This window comes from Camelus bactrianus, chromosome 1 (genome assembly GCF_048773025.1).
Source record: "Camelus bactrianus isolate YW-2024 breed Bactrian camel chromosome 1, ASM4877302v1, whole genome shotgun sequence".
Classification (NCBI taxonomy): domain Eukaryota; kingdom Metazoa; phylum Chordata; class Mammalia; order Artiodactyla; family Camelidae; genus Camelus; species Camelus bactrianus.
The window spans coordinates 47,670,820-47,687,758 of record NC_133539.1 but is presented as its reverse complement, the minus strand read 5'-3'; the positions used below and the strand labels follow the sequence as shown (position 1 = coordinate 47,687,758).

General features: G+C 40.6%; 1 protein-coding gene across 1 annotated transcript in view; it reads left to right on the top strand.

Moving 5' to 3' along the window:
* MORC1 (MORC family CW-type zinc finger 1) overlaps positions 1-16,230 on the top strand; it is a 144,006-nt gene extending 127,776 nt beyond the window's left edge. Inside the window, 5 exon segments of the mRNA XM_074363136.1 lie at positions 4,403-4,490; positions 6,158-6,211; positions 13,040-13,234; positions 15,914-15,997; positions 15,999-16,230. Coding sequence (XP_074219237.1) covers positions 4,403-4,490; positions 6,158-6,211; positions 13,040-13,234; positions 15,914-15,997; positions 15,999-16,070 — 493 coding nt within the window. The 3' untranslated portion in view covers positions 16,071-16,230.
* The last annotated feature ends 709 nt before the right edge of the window (positions 16,231-16,939 follow it).

Below are 16,939 nucleotides of genomic sequence, written 5' to 3'. Positions count from 1 at the left end.
AATTAATCAATAAAAAAACAGTAGTTCTCACTGCCTATTTTTATCACCTGATTATGCTCAGTTTAGCATTTTCCTATCTTGCATTATTTTTTGTTTTATATTATTAATTTATTTAATCCCCAAATATAGTAACTTCTTTGAAACAGAATTTTCCACATTGTGTCTAATGTGTATTAGTAGATTTTGAAAGAATACTTTTAATTAAATTGAAAGGGATTAGTGTAAAAGACAGTGAATAGTATTGCTGGATATTAAAGTATTTTCAAATAATAGGGTACAACTGAGTTGTGTTAGTAAATCAGAGGTAAATAAGCTAAACTGAAATCCAGACTGTTAAATTTTATCAAATGGTCTTTAAATATTGAAGTAGTATCAAATCTCAAATCACTTTCAACAATTATGATGATGATGATGATGATGTAATTACTGTGTGCCAGATGCTGTTCTAAGGGCTCTGTGTGTGTTAACTTACTCAAACCTTACAACAGCTCTATAAATAGATACTTTTCTTATCCCCATTTTACAGATGAGAAAATTGAGGTATGCAGAGGTTAAGTAATTTGCCCACATTACATAACTCTTAAGTGGTAGAGCTGGGATTTGAATCTTGGCAGTCTGGTCTAATAGTCCTTATTCATAAATGCTAACCTATAATGCATTGTTTTAATTTATCATTGTATATATATACTTGATAATAAAGCAGATTCGTTTATTTCATCTCTACAAGAGCACAAACATGTTTTATATTATCTTAAGTTTTAAAAATACCAAAAATAAGTTTTAAAAAGAAAGTCACTTTTTACAGGTCGCTGCCAGTTACTGAAGCAAAAGAAAAGACCACAAAATTTAAATTAAAAAAAAACAACAACAAAAAACTAGCTGTTGAAGTCTATCAAAAACCAGGACCTGATTCCTGGTTTTAGAAAGTGGAGCCATGCCATTTACATTTCATTTTAGCCTATAACTGGGTTGAAGAAGAGAGTTTAGATCTACCTTGAGTAGGAGGCTTGCTCTTCTCCTTAACCAAGACTAAACTTACTAACTAGGTTACTCTTTAAAAAGAACAGCAGGATGACCAGGTACCTCTGTGTGTCTCTGCTCATGTCTAGAAAGAGCAGAGTTGTGTTAATGCAAGTAAGAGATTTTACTTAAGGAAAAATTACTTAGTTGAGAAGGGGATATGACCATGGACTGAAAAGGAAATGGCCCTTAGCTGGAGCTTGGCAGAGCTTTGCAGAGCTTGGCCGTCAGGTATAGAGACAGAGCTGATTTAGTGTTGTGGCTCAGCTAGTTGAACTCTGTAAAAATTTCCAACTCAAACTTGCAGATATGGGTATGGTTTCTATAGGAATTCAACTGAACTGGGGCATCGTAGCCAAACCCTATTACAGTCCTGGATGCAAACAGGATCTCTGGAAGATCTTTAGGATACTTATTTCTGAATTCCCAAGAAGAGAGATAATATTTAAAAAGACAAATTCCTGATTTTATTTTCAGATTGGGGGGTAGGACTGTGAGTAAATCCTCTAAGGGAAGAAGAGGTGTTCCTGGTGGAAGAAGACTCCCTTTGAAATGGTAGCATTTGGTGCACGAGTCCCCCAGAATGCACAGCGTGCACTTGGATACAGGAGAGCAGACACCAGTTTATTCCTGTAGTTTTGCAATGGGCACCTCCTGGCACAACTCCTTGAAGGACCTTTTGTGGATTAGAGGATCACTGTTTTCTGTCTTAAAGGAAACCTGAAGTTTGAGAGTGGAGAGAAGTGGTAAGATACACCCTCGGGAACAAAAAGTAGCATTGAAGAATATCATTGAGGGGACTCAAGACTATAAAAGAAGGAATTTTTAAAGGGTTTTTAAACATCTGCATTCAGACCCTACATTTATGATTTGGGGTATCTTATGGGTTTTTTTTTAATATTATTTGATAGTTTTCCTGAATTAATTTTTCAGAAAAAGATAAAGGTCTGTGTGTTGTGCTTGGAAACCGCAGGAGCTAGATAATTTGTCTTTTTCTCTAGTCAGTCCTGTGGGACAGAATCCCCAAGGGAAGAGCTGTTTAGCAAGAGTCATGTGGAGGAGAGACTAAAAAGCTAGATACAAGGGTCCTGGAGGGAGAGGGACACAGAAAGAGAGTACCCATGGGGGTTGGGTGAGGGTTCTTAATAACTAGGAAACCAGAGAGGTTCCAAATAGGAATAACTCCTCAACCAAAGAGCTTCCTTAATGATTACATGAAGTTTTGTATATAAAGTCTGCAGCAGCACTTAGCACATTTCTAGCACCTGACCAGGTGGCTTAATCCCACCAGAAAATACTCAGTTCCCCAAAGTATAGAGCAGTTGGCCTGGAATGCTTTCATCACATGCTGTGGCCCCTGTCCCACACAGCTCGCTAACTCCTACTCTTCCTTTGGGGCCCCCCAAGTATGGATTAGGGCCCCTCTTCTCCTCTCGGTGCCCATGGCACGGCATTCTCATTCTGGCTTCTCTCACGCTGTATTGGAGTAGTTTGCTTCCTTGTCTGCATTCCCTGCTAGGCTGTATTCAGCGTAATAAGAATGCACTGGGTTCCTGGCATGGGGGCACGATGCCAGGCTCTGCAAGGTGCCAGATAAAGGCTGAGTTTTTGTAGTGGTTCAGGGAATGTCTGTGGAATTCATGAGCTTGGGTGTATTGAGAAAATGCAACATGACAAAAGCTACTGTGGTTCCATTAAAACCTTTACATAGTGCTTTACTTTAAAATAATCTCTCTCTTTCTGCCTTCCTCTCTTTCCATCTCTGTCTCTACTCATCTCTTCGTCAATTTATCTTTAGAAATAATAGTACCTACATGTAAGATATTATGCAGACTACTGTGGTGGTGGTGCAGATTTTGATGAAGAGATTTCACAGACTGAGAATAATCCAGAACAGATTCAGGACTTTGTCTCTCCCCATCCTGCTCCTCCATGCTCTCCCACACCCCACCAAATATCCCCTCTGAATATTTTTTTTTTCTAGAAATATCTTCTTGGAAGGTTGCTGATTAGCTCTAAATCTAAACCCAAAAGAATGTAGACCCAGCATGAAAGGGACCAGTACTCAGATGAGGTTTCAGTCCTGTATTGAAGGAAGGGAGGCTGGATTTAGGGAGGGAGAGGGATGGTTTGTATAAATAACCTCTCACCACTCCTGCCCCACCAAACCTGCCTTAAACTTGACCACAGGCCCCCTTTCCCAGTTGAAGGGTTACTTTCTGTGCCATCTGATTTCTGCTCATCTCAAATACCTGGAAGCCCCTTTTCACCCTGCCCCCTCCCCACTCATCTTACTAGCCAGGCAAATAATTCTGAGGAGTATGTTTGTGTGTGTGTGTTACGTTTAATGTTGCAGAAGTGCTGAAGATGTTTAACTTTTCGGATTGAATCTCCTTAAAATTACAAATGAATATTGCCACAAATAATATACTTAAAATGCTAGGAATGTAAATTATATAAGAAATAGCTGTTTTATTGTTTTTGTGCCATGTTATTTTACAACTGAAAAACTGTGCTTCCCTTGGAACGTGAAGTTCTTGGAGCACTTCACCATGAAAATGCTCTGTACACTTTTATGATGTGGTAGCTGTAAATTGCTAGCTGTCATATTCTCCCAGGAATGAAATAAGTGTCATTTAGGTGATTAATCCTAGAAAAGCCACCACACTGGCAGGGTAGGGTGCTACTGCCTTTTGACACAACCAAGCACCTGTCAGAACAATGACCATCGCTGTTTGGAAAGAGCAGTGACAATGTATGATTTCTAGGACTAGTTCCAGAGGTCCTGATGAAAGAATTACTCTGAGAGTTAAGTTCTCTGGTTTTCTTAGGGAAAAGAAAGTAAGCCTGTAGTCAGCCTCTTTTCTTCCAGAAATTTTGCAATGCTAGTCCGTCCTCTGCCAATGAGAACACTGAGGTAGGCGCAGACTTTCCTGGACCGCTTGGTTATGGGTGGGCATTGTGAGCACATGCTTGCTTGCTTGCTTTAACAAAATTTTTATTTTAAGGTAAGTGTAGATTCACATGCTGTTGTAAGAAATAATACGGAGAGATCCCCTGTACCCTTTACCCGAGTTCTCCCAATGGTACCATCTTGCAAAACTATAGGACAATATGACACAGTCAAGATACAGAACATCTCCATCACCACAGGGATTCCTCCTGTTGCCCTTTTGTAGCCAGAGTTGCCTCCCTCTCCCCAGTCAGTGCCTTTTGAAGAACACTCTGATGCCAGAGATAAAAACAAACTATTCGGCAGGCATGAATGTTCATCTTTGCCAAGATGTTTAACAGAACCCAGGAGGCAGGGTCAGTTCTGACCGGCGAGGGCTGCGTCTCTTTTCCTGCTGTATCCCCATCTCTGCTGTGCTTATATTCCTAGGGAGATTCTTCTGTATTTCTTTCCTGAGTATCAGCTACCATCAGAATTTGGACACAGATCTCTAGAGGAACTTACAGCGAGCTCTGAGGTAAGCTGGCTTTTTTTGAACTTTAAGGGACTGACCAAATAGCCTGAATTTAATCTTCAGTGAAGAAAAACGTAAAGTGTTACCAGTGAGAGGACCTAGCATGGCTTCAGCGAATGACCATGGGGACGTTTATACTAAGTGGATGACTCGGAATTAAAGCTGCACAGAAAACCAGCATGGCCAAGGTTTAAATAAACCCTGGGAAGATTGTACAGACTGAGGAGTTGGTTGCAGAGATGAAAAGAAACAGGAAATAGTCCCTGACTTTTCTCCTTGCAGCAAAAATAGTCTCTATCCCTTACATACCCTTCCTCAGCCACCTTTCATGAGGAGCTGAGGTGAAGACTGGGTCAGCCACGTTAGGTACCCAGAGTCTTGTTAGAATCATGAAGACATCACAGGGAGAGATGAAGAAAATTGTATTTACCAGATCTCCTCTCGAGGGCAGTACCACATACGGTTGGAAGGAAGACTCTGATAGCAGCTGCCTGGGGCGTGCAGGGTGAGCGTGGCACTGGCTCTCAGTGGGCAGTCCCCGGGCTACTAAGTCATGGCGGGCTGGGGTGACGCTGAGTGAGGTGTGCAGGCTTGGGGCTGCCAGAGCTGCTCACGGGGCTGGAGAACAGCCCGCAGGGCACAGGAGGCTGGGGCTCCTTCTCCATCTCATGCTCAGTGTAGCTTATGGGAAGGATGGATACACATGAAAAGAGCACCAAGGGATTAATTGGACAGAGGGACCATATGCCTTAATCTTACTTAATCATATGCCTGGATGAAGTCCTTAATAACCTACAATCATTGTTTCTGCCTCTTCACCAACTACTCTCACCTCATTCTCTCCCACTGGGCTCTGACTCCACTGCCTCACTGAGCCTGTCTTGTCAGACCACCAGTGACCACGATACTGACAAATGCAGCAGTCACTTATCTTATCCAACCTCAAGAGGCCTTCAGCCCAATTGACCACTTTTTCTTTCTTGAGGCACTTTTTTTTTTTAATGGAGGTGCTGGGGATTAAACCCAGAACCTCATGCATGCTAAGCATGCGCTCTACCCCTGAGCCACACCCCACCCCCTGCGAAGCACTGTCTTTGTGTAGTTTCCATGACAACATGCTTATCATTTTCTTGCTTCCCTCCCTCCCTCCCATTCCTTTTGCTGGCAATTCCTCTATTTGATTTCTGAATGTTGGCATGTCTGTGGGCTCATTCCTGAACCACTTTCTTCTCTCTGTTAGATGTTGTTTCTAGGCGATCTCAACTAGTCTCTGACTTTAAATACTGTCCCACATGACAGTGACTCCCCAGTTTATTTCTGTGATGCTCCCATCCAAGAAATCCAGACTCCCAACTGCTTTCTTGGTGTCTTTTTGAATGTTTATTATTTATCATTTACTTTTCCTTCACCTTGATTTTCTCTTTCTTCTGTAATTTTTATAAACCATGTTGTATTAGGTAAGCTGCTTTAATCTTTTGTTTTGGAATGAGGTGAGGTGTACTGTAGGTAATTAATTTAATTAGATCCAGGCTTAAAAGACCCACAGTACCAATGTTGGCTAGTTGTAGGCAAAGCTTTTGTATACTAGATAGTTGCATGTTATAACTCTGCTGTAGACAGCTCGTTCCCTAGAAGTTAATATCCTGTTCTGTTATCATTTATAAAAACAGCTGGAGCAGTGCCCAGAGCAGACAAACAAAAAGCTGAAAATGTGTTTCGACCAGGTAAGCTTCCTTTCAACGTAGTCATTTATATTCTAAACGATCCTACATTCCAAAGGAGAAATAATATGCATTTCCAAATGTTACGTTTGGAAGGAAATCAAATTTGCATTCACTTATCAAGACTTAGATTAATGTGTAGCATATCAGATGTCACAAAGCAACATCTTTTTTGAATTTTAAAGATGCAAATGTTTCCACAGCATAAAGCTTATGAAACACTTGGAGTAGGACTGTGTTTTGAACAAGAAACATGACATTCTGAGACTTTAAGAAATAGATTCACTGAATCCTCAAGACAGCGTACTACACCAGAAATCACTTGTAGATTAAAGTCTTTATTTTGGACAGTTTGATATCTCTCTGGGTTTTTTTGTATTCTATCAACAGTTTTTTAAGTTTATGATTTTTCTATTACAAAAGTAGCCCTGAAAGTAATTAGTGCTAATGAAAGAAAGTGAAAGAAATTTTAAGAAATTCATCCGTGGTCCCATAGCATTCCAAGATCACAGGTTTGTTGGGCTTTTTTTTTTTTTTTTGGTGTATTTCATTACCACCTTTCTCTCTCTGGATAGATTTTTTTTTGTATATGTATGTATATAGTTTTCTTACAATACTGTGTGTCTAGTAGTTCCTAAAGATTTCCTGTGGGGGAGGAAAGAGTCCATAGAGTACTGCAGTTCTACTAGAGAAATATCTCAAAAAATCATATGCCTCCAGCTTCCTTAATTCACACTCAAGGGAATTGAGACTCCAAGATGTGAACTTGGCCAAGCTAACATAGGGGGTTGATGTTAGAGCCGGTACAGCCACTGAGGTCCCCAGGTACATCACTGAAGCCACAACAGTCTAGAAATGTTCATGGCACCAGGATCAATATGGAGATGTTAGGCTCACACTGAGACTTTACCTGGGTTTGCTCAAACAGGTGCCCCAGCTCCATCACTAGCATATATACTAGCGTCTTTTCCCAAGTGCTTCTGCTTACAGCCATCTTCTGGAAGGCTATCATAATAACATGCAGATCTGTAAAGTCTGGGAGGTGAATGATGCCCCCTGGAGTTGTGCAAAGTACAACTATAACCAAAGGCACTGCCTCATCTCTTTTGCAGGGAATGGGGTATATTTGAATACTTATGTTTTATAAATGAAATAGAATTGTGAAGTAAGTTCTTAAAAGCATATAACAAGGCAAATTTGAAAATTAGAACCTAAACTAGATCTCTTCTTAGAAAGGCTATATCACAAAGTATTTTAGGGTGTGCCTAAATGTAATCCCCTGCTGATAGGTTTGCCTCAGATGTTTCTGCATGAGTGCCTACTGGCCTGCGATAAGCAACTGGGAAGGAAGGAATATGGTAGTTCCTGTTCTTAGTTTCTAATCATTTTTCAACTGAAAGTGAATTTATTTTCTGAATAATGTTTTCTGGAGAAAGTAGTAATTGAACATATTCAGCTTGTAGACTAACTTGTCAACATTTCCTAGTTAGAATAAAAGAGCTTTTCCCAACATATTTTTGACTTTATTCTAGCACTAATACTATTTTCATCAACGAATGTAAAACTATGATTGATTGAGAGCCACTAGAGATAGGCACCGAACAAGGCCTTTTCTATATGTTACCTTATTTAACTCTCATAACAACTTTGGGAGTGGATGCCACTACTTCCATGTCAGTAATGAGGTAATGGAGAGTCAGAGAGATAATCTTCCAATGCCATGATGCAAGTAAGTAGCACATTCAGGACTGGAACCCAGGTTTGTCCCAGTGCACAGCTCTTTTCACTGTGCCGCTTTCCTCCATCTCATTCTTATCCAGATGGTAACACTTCATCCATGGGGTAGTGTTTGCATGTATTACTTGCAATGGGTATACTACAGCTTCTCAGCCTATTGGTATAAAAGAATTACTGTTTGCTTTCCAGAGACCTTGACATTACATGATACAATGTATATGGGGAGATGACAACAATAAAATATGATGTGGGGAGGTCATGTGGTAGGCAGGTTGTTTAATGTCCCACCAGGAATTGTCCCAACTCTTAAGTCTGTAGCAGCCGATTTGACAAATTACCAGTAAGGCTCCTGAATCTTCCCACAGATCTTTGACTACTGGTCAGGGAACTCTGAGTTAAATATCTTCACTACAAAGCTTAGAAATTTGCTAAGAATTAGTTTGTCATACATCTCAGTGTGTCCTTGCTTGTCTATGCCCTTCACGTCTGTTTCTAAATGTTGTTTTTTCAGCATCAACACTCAGTAATGGAGCCAAGTTGTGGGGTCTTGGAGGCCAGGCTGAATAATTCAGTGTTTATTCAGGGTGTTAGCATAGATGATGAGTAGAATCCTTTTAATGTTCAGGGCAAGTTCAGAGAATCAAAGCAAGATAAACAGACAGGAGGCCATGAGTTCCTGTTGAAACTGAGATGTTGCAAGCAAAATGCAGAACAACTGGAGTCATGATTTCCCTCACATGAAATTGCCTGGTCTTAAGGACTTTATTAATGATTGGTAGCTTTAAGTGGATGGTTATGAGAACTATTAAATCATTCGTTGCAATCCATGTAGAGGACAACTCTATGCACCTTGCTTTAAAGTGTGTACTTTTTTTTTAAAATGGAGGTACCAGTGAACCCAGGACCTTGTGAATGCTAAGCATGCACTCTACCACTGATTTGACCCCCAACCAAAATGTGTACTTTTAATAAACAGAGCCACATCAAAGTGTAGGAGGACCTTTGGGAAATTACAGACTTCTTTGGTCACCTCACTTTGACCACACTAGTGGTTTTAACAACTACTAAGGGTAGCAGGTGATTCCTGACGGCATTGGTGGTCCTGTGCAACCCAACCTGAACCACCGTCTTTTAAACTTTCCTCTTACCAGCCATCTGCTCCATCCAAAATGGAGTTGCTCCAGCCTACTAGCCTGGCCTGCCTCTGGGCCTTTTCCTATGCTGTCCCCTAGAATACTCTTCTCCACTTTTCCAGTCCACAGATGGCCTCTTGAAATCCTGCCCACCCTTCGTAGAGCCTGCTCAGTGCTGTCTTCTCCATCACGCCTACTTCAGTCTCTCCATGTTAATTTTGGTGTTCTGAGAGAACCTTCAGACTCTATTTTAGCATTAATTAAATTTTCGGCTTTGTACTGGAGTAGTCTCTTGTATTTTATTTTCTCTTCAACTAGATTATAGAATCCTTGAAATTCACAGTTTTCCCTTATCTAGCTCGACAGAAGCGTCAGTAAGTGCCCTTCAACACACCTGCCCCTGAACCATCGTGCACTGAGTCAGAGTTGATTGTTTCTGCTGTAGAGCCCGCTCACATCCACACATGCATATTCTCCTGAGTAGGGTATAAAACCTCTAGACAGATCTTGTGGGCCTGCCTTGTTTTGTGCAAACTTGGTGGGATTCTGGAGCTTCAGAGCTGCTAGAGCTGTGACGTTTTAAATTCAAGGCAGAAAATTAAAATCTCAGTCGAATATTCTTTCTTTCAACTCCTAATTCCATTCTGAAATAATGGGGTTTGGAAGAATTCCATTTTTGATCTGTCACAAATACCTCCACAAGAGTAGGTTTAACCAGCAGAACTAGCCTCTCATCACATTACAGCTCTCTACGCACCATAATTAAAATGTTAAAAACAACTAGAAGTCCTTTTACATTAAGCTTTAAAAGTTGTCAAAATTGATACCTTTTATAGAAACCTCCTGGAGTTTTTAGCCTACAAAAGACAGAAGCTTAAATTAGGAAGCTGGCTAAACTGGCTGGTAGTGTTTGAAGGGAACATAGTTTACTGGTTACAAGAGAGGCTGAGACGACTTTGAATGTAGTGTGCTATATAAACATTCTTACTGTCGTGCTGTGGTAACAGTGCTGCCTTTTGAACTTCAAAAAACATGATTATAGATACACAGCAAATTACAAAATCATAGAGAGGTCCCAGGTACCCTTCACCTAATGTTCCCCAGTGCTTACATTTTACATAATTATATAATTACAGTAAGGTGTAAAAACCAGGAAATTGGTCAGATGTGTGTCTCATTTTATCATATGTGTAGCTTGTATAACCACCACCACCACAATCAGGATGCAAACTCCCATTACCACAAAGATACCCCTGTGCTATCCCTGTATAGTCACACCCCACGACGCACAAACAGCCCTCACCCCGGGCGGCCACCCATGTGTCCTCCATCTCCATAATTCTGTCATCTGAGGAATGTGATGGGACTGTACAGTAGGCGTCGCTTTCCTATTGGCTTTATTTGCCCCACGTAATGCCCTTCAATAGTGTGTTTCTTTTTGTTACTGATGAGCAATACTGTTGTTCTTCTAAATAATGCTTTTCATATTTTATGTTTCTTTTTAATTTTATTTATTTTGTTGCTTTTTATTAAAAAAATGTTCCCTGGCTATTGTTCAGGATGGCGAAAGTTGCAAAATTCTCAAGTTCTGAAAACTAAGAACTTTAAGATTGGTGACATTTGAACTGTCTGTGACTCTGTCCTCATTCTCCCAGCTGTTGAATTTGGTTCCCTCCTCCACCTTCAGGCCGTGGGAGATCTCACTTCTTGGGTTTGACCGAAGCCTCCACGGGAAGCATCTAGGAAGCTTCCTGGAGGAGGTGGTTGTTGCCTTAGTTATAGGCCATCAGCTTCTTCTTGGTTGAATTGAGGATGTTCAGAAACGGACTCTCCTCCAAGGTCTCGGAACAGAGCCTGGAATTCAAGGCAGGATCAGCCACGCGTTTAAAATCCCCTTGCTGTGACTGCCGCACATCTCCTGTCCTGATTCTCCACCGTTCAGTGCTTTGTGGAAGGCATTAGAAATACAGAAGTGAACAAAAGAGACTTTTAAACGTAGAATTTACCTTCCAGAGGGAAAGACAGATAACAGATACTTAAATAAACCATAAGGTAGTGTCACATAATGATACTAAACGCAGATTAAAAAACACATAACGTAATTGTGCATAAAGTAATTGTGCAGGGCCAGGAGATAGACAGTGATTGTGTCTTGGGGCACGGGGGGGGGGGCCTCTTTCAGATACAGAGAGCAAGGACTATCTGAGCCATGTTTTAACACAGATTGAGGCCAAGGGTGAGCCTTGCGTAGACCTGGGGCTGAATTTACTGAACAGAGAAAGCAGCAAGGGCAAAGGGCCTATGGAGGAATGAGCCTGGTGTTTACCTGGGAGAGTGAGGCCTAGAACTCAGGACAGAAGGCAAGACGAGGCAGAGCCAGGTCAGGAATTTCACAGTCTAATTCCTCATCCCTCACACAAACACCCAGCCAGTTTAAGTCTCTAAAAAACCTAACATTTCTTTACATGACAATCTACAGATTTCACGATTAAATCACACCTTTAATAGGACACATGATGTGTGTTTGTGTGTGTGTGTGAATGCACACATATATGGCCAGTATTTGCCACTGTGGAGTAGGGGGTCTCTGTTCCCAAAGACTCCTCTCAGTTAATAGCACATGAAAAGTGTAAGTAGTTGGAGGTGAGTTACTGACGTCAATCCAAGTTAAGAATCTTAAGTCATGACTTTAATGCTCTTTAATTTAGTGGAGAATCTACACCCTCCTTTCCACTCTGAAAATATCTGTGCCTTACTTGGGCACAACACATTTTCTTCTATAAGATGTAATATTTGCATACTTGTATTGTCTCATTCTGTAGACTAGAAGACTTCTTGAGGACAGAGACTGAAACTTACACATTTTTGCATCACCTATAATAAAATTCAGTGCCTTGAATTTAGGAAGTGGTGTATGTCTATTAACAGAATTCAGTTATATTTAAGGGGTTTTGTTTGTTTAAAGGATTTTATAGAAAAAGGAGAAATTTGTGAGGTCAACAAGCGCTTAAAGGATGTGATGTGGACAGTGCTGGGGAGGCCCAAACGTTTTAGTGACTGTAGTGGAGGAGGGGAGAGGGAAGGCAGACCCGGAAGACAAACGAGGCTACCTTACAAGTTTCCTGGAAACCCACTGTATTAGATCACAGAACTCTCCTTATTGCAGAAATGTTCAGATGTTTACCAAAACAGGATTTGCCCTGTGTCTCTTTTTTCAGAATACCCCCTGGCTTTCTCAAAATGTTGATACAAGCAATTAATGTCATTTTGAAATTGAAGCATTTGGCCTCTCCATGACTTCTCTCTACTCCGTGAGTGCCTCAGGCACCACATGAGCTCTTGGAAAATAATCAAGGCTCTTGAATTAGCAAAGGTCATATGAGCTAGTATCTAAGTGTACTCTTTACATCAGAATAAGGAACCCAAAGAGAGTGGCAGAATAGGAATTCCTCTTACTGGAGTTTCTGTGCTTTTCAGACGCTGCAGACTTGAGTTATAAATAACATCATCTGCCAAGAAAGCCCCAAGTGGCTGGCTGTCCTGTCACTGCCCATGAATCCCTGGTGCTGTGGAGAGTGGTCACAGGCACCTGTCCCCTTTGTGCCTTGAATAACCTGGTAGCACTGGGGAGAACAAATCCAACCATTACCAGGTTTCTTCTTCATCTCAAAGCAAGGGTCTCCGAGCTGACCTTGGTGTGCCTCCTTACATCACAGTTACTGGACTGTATTGTACATCCTTCCCCATCTCTTCCTCTCCCATCAGATCGTTGGTTCTTTAAGGGATCAACATGTCTTAAATTCAGACCACCGGTAGTAAATTTAGACCACCCCTAGTACATACATATAGAGTTGACCTTTGGTACCTGTGTCCAGAACTGGGCTATGAAATGGCTTTATGATATTAGTGGGGAAAGTAATATTTTTAAAATATACTAAAACTGCTTTAAAAACATTCCCAGATCCAGAATGTTTACATGGTCCAATATGAAAAAAATCTCAGGAGAAAAATGCAGTCCATTATCTTCGATGCAAACAGAAGAGGAGTGCTTAATGAGGTATCTCTGGGACAATGTGAAAAGAAAAGAAAAGCTGCTGAAGACAACCTGAATGATCTCCGTGCGAAACTGGCAGTGTTACTGCAGAAACTTCAGCTGGTAAGAAAAGCTTTCATTTGAGTAGCAGGACTACAGTTGTGGGAAGAGCACTGGGCCTTTCCCACTCTTTCTCTTCTGACGTCGTCACCCACCTACTAACCTCGGGCGAGTCGCTTAAACTAGCCCTTACTCTCCCTAAAGGGATATTGGAATCACAAGTAAATGAACTTTGAAAGTATATACTAGAATATTTTTAAAAGGTCTAGTATTTTTTCTGTTTAAAAAGTCAGAATCCTTGCTTGTACTGTTGGTAGAGTTTGATCACACTGTCTCCTCAATAGCATATTTCCAGTAGGAAATTTTTTCTAATTTTTTCAGACAACAAAATATTTTAACTTGTACCCTAATATATAAATAAAAAATAGACTTTTCTAATCTTAGAAGAGAGTTTGGAGAGACCGGGAAGTGTCACCTAAGTATAAATCAGTGTCCAGCTCGTTTGTCGGTGTGTCTGGGTGCACAAAGGCTTGGGCTTCCACGGTAGACTGAGCCAACGAGGAGAGGCCCATCTCCTGCGACAGCATGTAGGAGAGCTGAGTAAAACCTGTCGCAAACTAAAGCATCTGTAGCCAGTGTTGAAGAGTCAGTCGTTCTGTAGACGCTAGAAATAAAGTACGAAATCAACAGTGAACCCAGGAAGCAGGTGGCATTTTGTTGGGACACAGGCCCTGGGTCTGGGACAGGAGACAGGGCCTTCCTGGGCCATGCAGGGTGAGCGGGCAGGAGCTGTCTCCCACAGAGCAGTCTCCCTGGAGGCCTGGAGGCCGGGAGGCCCGCCTTGCCCATGAGAGGGGTGAGAAGAACAAGGAAGCCTGCTGTGTGTGGGTGTAGTCATTGTTGCACAGACTTGGAAGCAGACCGCCTGGGTTTTAGTCAGTGTGAGTCCACTCTTTCAAAAACTATACGTCTTTTGGTTTCTCTGAAATTTCACTTTTATTAAATATAAAATAAAACACGGAGAGTATTTTTGATTAAATATATAGCCAAAAGAGAAGATACCCTCTCTTCTTGGGTGGTCCAGGCAACAGTCAAAATGTTTCAATATTAAAATAAAAAAAGAGTGATTAAAGCTAATTGTTTTCACAAAATGGTAATTATATTTGTGCTTCTATCAACAGTCCTACCTAAGCCAGTTTGTAGGAGTGGACCTCTTTTGGGTTTTTATGGCTGTAAAAGGTGGCAAACGTTCTTACACGTGGAAGGTCTGGTACGGTACTTCACACGTGGTAGAGTTTCAGTGATGTTGATGACTGTTGTTCACTAATAAGAAGAACTAGAGCGATCAAAGAAATTCTATATCATAGTGATCGAATACCTCTCTCTATCAGAAAGGTTCATAAAAATTATTGGTTCTCATAATAGCAAATCTGTTCAGGTAGGAAAAAAGCAGAAAGAATAATAGTTTACTCTTCCTTCTATGTCAAACCCCTGGGTTCCCTTGCAGTAACCAGAATAATTATACTAATTTAATTTGCTTTGTTCACAAAGTTTAGTAAAGAGGCCAAGGGCTTTAGCCCACAGAATATGAAATGCTTTATCTAGTATCACTGGAGAGGTCTTCAGAGGGCTCTTGCCTAAGTATGTTTACTCTCGTCCCCCACTTGAAATTTCCATTTTCACTGTCTCTGATTGCCAGAGCAACTTTGGTGGAGTGGAGCAGAGATGTGAGATGAGGTGGACCTGGAGCAGATGGATGGGGCAGGCATATGAAGAATCTGGGGGAGAGAACCCACCTGGAGTCCTAGAAAGAAAGAAGTCTAGTCTGCCAGGCAGAGAGCAGAAGCCAAAGGATTAGACCAGACTGAACAGATTGAAAGCAGTCAGTGTCAAAATGGGTCACACAGGGCATTCCTCAGAGTCAGTGAATATTTGGAAATCCTGGCGAATATCAATACCATGGAAGCCATCTGCAGAAACAGGGCCCTAGGCACAAAGCTAAGGCTCAGTACAATTCAGCCTTGTTAGAGAGCTGAGCAAATCTAGGGCAGAGGGAGCAAAGCAGAAACACATTTAATGGAACCAGATAAGGGATGGAGAAACTGTGATCATGCCAGACACTTATTTGGAACAGTAATAAAATTGGGATTATTTCTGAAAGGTCCTTCCTAAAACTTCTCTTAGCCATCAGCTCAGTTGGAGAGTGAGTTGATGCCATGGTGGGCCTGAGATTTAGGTCAATAAAGAGGTTCTCCGGTGTTCATGGATCAAGAAGCCCAGGAAAGGAGAGCATGTGATCACCCAGATCAGGGCAGCGCACCCGAGTTGTAGGAAAGATGCTGTGGAATAAAGAGAAACAGAGAAGTCGGAATTTGCCTATTCATCTGCTTTGCCTCTAAGGCTAAAGATTCATGAATTTTTAAGCTGGAAGATGAGAGCCTACAACAGAGAAGGATGAGGGCTTTAGGAATATAACAAGTAATTAAATAGAAGGGGGTAAAAAACAGTCGAACTAGCCTCCACTAAAGAAGAAAGAAAAAAAAATCCAGGTTTCTAGCCACTTGTGAGCATAAAACAAGATTAAATGCAAAAACATTTCAAAAGGTTAAAAGTATTATTCAAATGCAAACTGGGTTTTGTTGCTGCATGAATCATAGGGAAGACTGGCCCAAGGCCACCCAGATTACAGGAATAAACCCTGTGGCTTCTTCGCCTGCTATGGTTGTTGCTTCTCTTTTCCAGGGTGGTCCAGCAGGAGACCTGGAGCAGATTGACAGTTATTTAGAAGCTTTGCTTAAAGAAGATAATCTCCTTTTTCATAATGCTTTTAAATAAAGGGACTACAGATTCAGGACATAGTCTTCCTTCAGAAAAAAAGGAAAGTACTTCTTACACTTAAAAGTCAGAGAGGACATCTCATTTTTTTAAATGCTAATAAGAAAAAAAAAGGAAGATTCTTTAAAAAAAAAACTTCTCTGTACTTGTTATTGTAAAGTTCATCTTGTTTAACACTAAGAAAGTTGTATTTAGAAATAAAGACTGATTTGGTTTTTATATTTCCCAGTCCGTTCCCTGACTCTTCCTTTTCTTTGAGAAACCATTTCCAGAGTTCTCTAATTCCCACGTGAGCTACTAAGAAAGATGGAAATGTCGTTTAGGCCTAAATTTTGTTTTCATTAAAAGGATTGTATAAATCTGGAAAACAGTGATTTTTAAAAACTATATACAAACTATATACAAAGAATCACCTCCTCTTGGAACTTGAGTTGTAAAAGAAAGACATTATACTCTTTCTCTATTGCAGCCAATACTCAGTAAACCACATAATATAAATCCCCCCAAAACTTTCAAATATGGTTTATAATTTTATTATTGAGTTATAGTAAAAGAGTAAATCTTCTCAGCATAATGTGAGAACTGTGTTTTTCATTTTCCTTGATAACTTTTATTTGGAAATGTCTGCAGCTTTGGACAAAAGCAATAAAACATTTAATTTTGTAGAATTATGTAATTTTAATTTTATGTACACGCACATAGTACAAAATTCAGAACATGTGAAATGGAATATGGTGCTAAGTCTTCACCCCATTCTTGGTTTTAGCTACTTAATTACTCTTCTCAAGAGGCATACTTTGACCAGTTCCTGGTGAATTTATCCAAAATCAGTCAATGTATCTAAACTCATATAAATCATTACATGGATATACATATGGATATAAAAGTAGCCAAAAGATGCTGTTGTTTTTCCACTTAATATGCCTTCAAGAT